This window comes from Triticum aestivum, chromosome 2B (genome assembly GCF_018294505.1).
Source record: "Triticum aestivum cultivar Chinese Spring chromosome 2B, IWGSC CS RefSeq v2.1, whole genome shotgun sequence".
Classification (NCBI taxonomy): Eukaryota; Viridiplantae; Streptophyta; class Magnoliopsida; order Poales; family Poaceae; genus Triticum; species Triticum aestivum.
In genome coordinates this window covers 491,823,133-491,829,437 of record NC_057798.1, presented here as the reverse complement: position 1 = coordinate 491,829,437, position 6,305 = coordinate 491,823,133, and the positions used below count along the sequence as shown (strand labels likewise).

Below are 6,305 nucleotides of genomic sequence, written 5' to 3'. Positions count from 1 at the left end.
AGTGCGTGCATGGTTTGTTTCATGTGCAAAAGCAAATTGCATGTACATCATCCATGAACGCAATGTGAAGTCGTTAGTGTATCGATGGTACACCATCCAGAACTCCTTCATGAAGTTTTGTGTCACAGATTGGCTGAGGCCATGTGTCCACTGCATGCGGCAACCATGGAGATCGCAAGTTTTGCGTCTTCTTGCTTAACTTGTTGATTTATTGATTCATTCACTCAATGTTGCTTTACACGTTGTGTAGCCTGTACGCGTTAGCGTGATGTACCGCAGGACGGAGAACAGACAATTCACGCACACACATTGTTGGATGAAGCTCAGAGCATCTACAGTGGGGCATCCCAAATCCGTCTCATACGCTCGGGCGGGCCGAACGGTCACGAAATTTTGACCCAGACGGGCGCCTCAAACGGTCTTCAAATGATCGGGCTGATCGACACCCCTCATATCCAGCTCAAGTATGGGGCGGATATGGGTGCGCCTGGGCGCGTCCGCCATGTCGGTCTGACATCGGTGTCCCACGTGGAATCGCCCGGAAACCTGGCGGTCCGAAGCTCGTCTCCTCGGTCAGACCGATGTCGCCGTGTGGCGCCGCTCCGGCGGGCCGTGTAGTGCCTAGCCCTGCTATTTAAACCGACTGTCAGCACCAAAACCCTACCCCTCCATATTTTCCTCTGCCCATCCAGCGTCACCACCACCAGTAGCCATGCTTCCCACGACGCCGGATAAGGGGCTACCCATTTCTAACGTCGAAGCGCCAGATGCAATTCCTTGAGAAGATCCGGGCAAGGCGCGAAGTCCGGATCACCGCGGGGATACCTCGGGATGTAGTGGATCCGGAGGAAGAGTTGGCGGAGGAGGATTTGGGGGACGCTAGGGACGCGGATCTGCAGGCGGAGTAGCAGGCTATCCTCGATCCCCTTCACTCGGAGTCGGATGTAGAGGCCAGAAGCCGTCGCCGGCAGGAGATGAAGGCGCAACACGCCGCGGAGGAGGAGGAGATGCTCACCTACATGGATGAGGTCGATCAGGAGGAGCCGGAGCCCTCCTACGCGCCCGGTCACCTGGTGCCTGACACCGACGTCGTGGATATCTCCGACGATGAAGATTAGTTAGGGTAGTACCTAGGATTTCTTTTTGCATGCTTTGTATGAATTTAGGGGATCAAATATATATGAGAGACTCGGATGCAGAGTAGCTAATTTGAGGCATGACCGGCCACTGTCCGTGGACGTGCCCGTTGGTGTTTGCATACGTTTGAGGGATTGGATTTGTCAAATCTGCCTGTAGATGCTCTCAAGAGGCAGTATGTGTGGGACAACATGATCCATCCATGAAAAACTTGTTAAACATCCGGTTAATCTCATTGAATTTGAATTATTGTTGTACTAGATTATTTGCATGCTATGTATGAATGATTTGTGCTATTTTCTATCCTATTAATCAATTCCGTCTTGGTTGATGAATCCATCCGGTCAATTAAAATCTGGTTCGAAATGTATGCGGATAGCTTTGGATAGCTAGCTCCCGCATGAACCGTGACGGATAGGGTGTCCGGTTTGCTGGTCAGCTTTGGAAATGCCCAAATACAGTTTATGTGGATGAGGTCAGCAACGTTTTGGAAGAGCCTAGACATTATATAAGGGCTCTCCCTGAAAGCCTGTACATTAACATTTGGCAGCACGCGAGCAGCTGCTCCAAAGACATCAGCACTGCTCGCTCTCGTGCAAGCTATAGCCAAGCCTCGCGCTATCTCGTGCTCCTACCAGCGACACCACACCTCCGATTCACGTCGTGCCTTTGACCGGCGCGGGAGAGCGAGGACCGGGGATGGCCGGCGGCGGTTTCCTCCTCAACGGCGCCGGCGCGCCGGACTACGGCGGCGCGCTGACCGTCCCCGTCGTGGTGACCTGTCTCATGGCGGCTTCCGGCGGCCTCATCTTTGGCTACGACATTGGCATCTCAGGTGCGTCATCGTTCCCATCGCCGTCCGTACATCTCCGTTGGTGGAACTGTGGATGGAAAGCCTGCTTACGACGTTCTTCGCACGTTTCTCCCTTTTGGTTGGAGTTTGGATGGACGGAGGGAGTGAGTTTTATCGATCAGTTCGTGGTTCGTCTCTCGATGCTGTTCTTGATTTGGGTAGTAGTATTAGATTTCCAGTAGCTATGCTGTGAGTTCGCCACCATCTGCGGCCAATCGAAATCGTGATCTGAAGCCACGAAGAGCATCCTCTTGAATAAAATTTAATTATACTGGTAGTTTCTGCTTAGTTTGTCTTCATGTCCGATCCCCAAATATCTCCAAATCGGACCGCAACTTCTAATCTAACCGAGTCAGGCATGTGTTCGTCGATCACACACACGCCAAACAGGCGGGCAGTAATATATTGAGTTGGTACGACGGCTAGATCCAATTGAAAGCGCGGCAGGCCCTGTCAGCTGTCCTCCTCCCGTCAGATCAGTCTTTGCACCACACAAATCACACTCCCGAGAACAGTGGTGCCCAGTACTGTTCACGGCCGGGAGCATCGCAGAAAGATATTTATACTCCCACCAGTAAGCTTGTGCGCCAAGCCGTACGTGAATCAAGCCAAATGGACCCTTCACACCCTTTCTTCTCCCACGATCTTCATTCACATCGACGACAGGGACCAGAGGAGAGGGCACACCCGATTCGTGTCGAATTGGACGGGGCCAGCGGCGTGCTGTCCGGCGATTCCACGGCCTGCGCACGGCTCGTGGAGCGCCCATTAGACACGACAGCTATTGGCACGGTTCGTTAGCTTTCACACTAGTCACTAGCGGATTCGTTCGTATCGTTGATGGCTCGTTCTGACTTCGGACCGCGCCGAGCCCAGTTTTGCTGCTCGGTGTTAGTACAGCCCTCCGACCTTAATCGTCGGTGCCACCACGCGCATCACCAATTTTGGACGGCATATACGTAACCCCTCACGCGAGATAAGGTGTCGTGCTGGCGACGGCGGATTATTTTGGGGCGTCCGGCTTTCTTGCTGGGCTCACACACGAAAGCCAGCCGTGTAGATGTAATTCGCGGGATTTGTGATACGTTTCTGAGTTCCTAGTAGCGAAAAGGGTACTGGCAAAGTTGCTTTTCCACTCGAATTTGGTGGATAGGCTTCCTAGTCAGTCCTAGGTGAGGTTTATTCGAGCAGTGGAGTAGTGCTCTCTCCTCTACTCTCCTACTACTCCAGTTATTAGTCCATTGTGCTCTCGCGAAAGGAAGCCAGGATCGACCGGGATTAGGAACGTGTCGTATCCGTCTGAGTGATGGATGGATGGACGCATGAGCTGACAAGATCGGACGCTTATATAGAGATAACATGCTACTAGTTTCATACGATTGATTGGTAAAGAATACTCGCGTCTTTCTGAACAAAAAACGAATATTTGCTTTCTGCAAAAAAAAAGGAATATTTGCGCCAGTGAGTGTCAAATAATGCCAACGAATCCGGTTGCCAGAAAGAATAGTGTTGTACTAAGAATCGTTTTTTTTTTTGCGGGGAAATTCAGAGAGCTTTATTGAGTAAATGCATTCTTGGAACAATCAGCCAGAAGGCTGGACACCAAGAAGCCAGGGGTCTTGTCAAGCCAACTATCGGTCACATTAAGTGTGCAAGCACGCTTTGCACACAAATGAGCCGGGAGATTAGCTGACCTGTTTACATGTTGAATAACAAAAGAGGAAAATTGAACACTAAGCTCTCCAATCTTTAAAAGTAAAGGAGCTACAATCAAACGAGAATTATGATGAGTGGTCCAGAGTGTCACCAACTCTAAGCAGTGCGAGAATCCACTGAGAATCGGTTATCTGACTAATTTGGTTCAAGGAATATGAAGAATACAGTAAATATGGGTTTACAGTCATCCGCAGTTAATAATAATAACAGAAAAGCTAAATCACGCTCGTTCCAGTTAGCAAGATGACATTTTATCGTACTTATACAACTAACTCCGCAAATGATTTATTTTTCTTCACTTGAACTTAATCTTGTTCATGGCACTAACGTCATCGATCAGGCGGTGTGTCGGAGATGGAGTCTTTCCTGAAGAAGTTCTTCCCGGGCTTACTCAAGACGACGAGGCACGCGAGTAAGGACGTGTACTGCATGTACAACGACCAGGCGCTCACGGCCTTCACCTCCTCGCTCTACGCCTTCGGCATGGTGGGGACGCTGGTGGCGAGCCGGGTCACCCGGCGGGTCGGGCGCAAGGCCATCATGGTCATCGGGGGGAGCATGTTCCTCGTCGGCTCGCTCGTCAACGCCGCCGCGGCCAACCTCGCCATGCTCATCGTCGGGCGGATGATGCTCGGCCTTGGCCTCGGGTTCTCCGGCCAGGCCACGCCGGTCTACCTCGCCGAGATGTCGCCCCCGCGGTGGCGCGGCGGGTTCATCTCCGCGTTCCCTCTGTTCATCAGCGTCGGGTACCTCGTCGCCAACCTGATCAACTACGGCACGTCGCGGATTCCGGAATGGGGCTGGCGCCTGTCCCTCGGCCTCGCGGCTGTCCCCGCCGCCGTCATGGTGCTGGGCGCCGTGCTCATCACGGACACCCCGAGCAGCCTCGTCCTGCGCGGGAAGCACGACCACGCCCGCGCCGCGCTCCAGCGCGTCCGCGGCAAGGGCGTGGACGTCGACGCGGAGTTCAGCGACATACTCGCCGCCGTGGAGCACGACCGGCGGAACCAGGAGGGCGCGTTCCGGCGGATCCTGCGGCGGGAGTACCGGCCGTACCTGGTGATGGCGGTGGCGTTCCCCGTGTTCCTGAACCTCACCGGCGTGACCGTGTCGGCCTTCTTCTCGCCGATACTCTTCCGGACCATAGGGTTCGGTAGCGACGCCGCGCTGATGGGCGCCATCATCCTCGGCCTGATGAACATCGGCGGCATCATCGCCTCGGGGGTCGCCATGGACCGCTACGGCCGGAAGCTGCTCTTCGCGATCGGCGGCGCACTCATGTTCACCTGCCAGGCATGCAATGCATACAACAAAGACCTACGTATATATTCCGGCGTATGCATTGCAGCGACACTAATGACGCGCGCGCGGCCTTGGCTTTTCGTTTGCTTGCAGGTGGCAATGGCGAGCATTGCGGGGACGCACCTGGGGCACGGCAGCAAGATGCCCAAGGGGTACGCGGTGGCCGTGCTGGTTCTCACGTGCGTCTTCTCCGCCAGCTTCAGCTGGTCGTGGGGCGCGCTGTACTGGACCATCCCCGGCGAGATATACCCGGTGGAGGTGCGGTCGGCGGGGCAGGGCACGGCGGTGGCGCTCAACCTGGGCCTCAACTTCGTGCAGGCGCAGTGCTTCCTGGCGATGCTCTGCAGCCTCAAGTACGGCGTCTTCCTCTTCTACGCGTTCTGGCTCGTCGTCATGACCGCCTTCGCCATGGCGTTGGTGCCGGAGACCAAGGGCGTGCCGCTCGACTCCATGGGCCACGTCTTCGCGCGCCACTGGTACTGGGGCAGGTTCGTCAAGGACCACAAGTTCGGAAATGAGTCCACCTGACCTGCGTCTGCGTGCGTCCTTGGCATATGGATTGGTTTCGCATTGTGTGATGGATGTATAACTCGAAATTAAAATGCTAGTAGAATCAAAAGGGCGCGCTTTGCTGCACCCTTAAACCAAGCCACAAAAATATACTCCCTCTCTTTCAGTTTACAGGGCGTGCGCGTATCCCTAAGTCGTCAATTTGACCAACCTAATGCAAGTTATATATTACAAAAAATATACCAATATAAACTTCAGATGTTCTATTTTCAAAAGGTATAATTTTTGTGTTATATTGTTTATATTAGGGCGATAAAATTGGCAACCTAGATTTATACGTAGGATTTGTAAACTGAGACGGAGGGAGTAAACCTTTTAGCCTGAGCGATGCTCCCTTGTCCAAAAACATTTAATCCGCCTATTTCCAAGTCATCGCTAATGAGCGTCAGTCGGCAGAAATGCTCAATCCTTGCTTGTGGGACGGGGATGTCCTGCTTGAACAGACAAGTAAAATTAGGTCCCATATTTACTACTTCTATCTAAAGCTCTTATTGATCCGTAGGGTGGCCTCACACATCTTCTATCTACTTCCATGTACTTCTACCTAGTTGGGGTGGTTGGTGTTGAGTAACGTGATTGTATTAGGAAACATAGATTAGACTAGAAAATATTCTGGCTTGCCTTGTACTCCAAGTAGATCATGTACTCATATATATGCCCATGAGACTCAAGCAATACAATAACTATTGCATCAAATCCCTCTCTCCCTTTCAACATGGTATCAGTT

The 6,305-nt window shown here is 52.7% G+C and overlaps 1 protein-coding gene across 1 annotated transcript; it reads left to right on the top strand.

Annotated features, from left to right (window-relative positions):
* Window positions 1–1,665: 1,665 nt before the first annotated feature.
* LOC123045634 (sugar transport protein MST1) lies at window positions 1,666–5,689 on the top strand. Its single transcript, XM_044468761.1, has 3 exons — window positions 1,666–1,972; window positions 4,047–4,999; window positions 5,102–5,689. The coding sequence occupies exons 1-3, from the start codon at window positions 1,837–1,839 to the stop codon at window positions 5,534–5,536; spliced, it is 1,524 nt and encodes a 507-aa protein (XP_044324696.1). The 5' UTR covers window positions 1,666–1,836; the 3' UTR covers window positions 5,537–5,689.
* The last annotated feature ends 616 nt before the right edge of the window (window positions 5,690–6,305 follow it).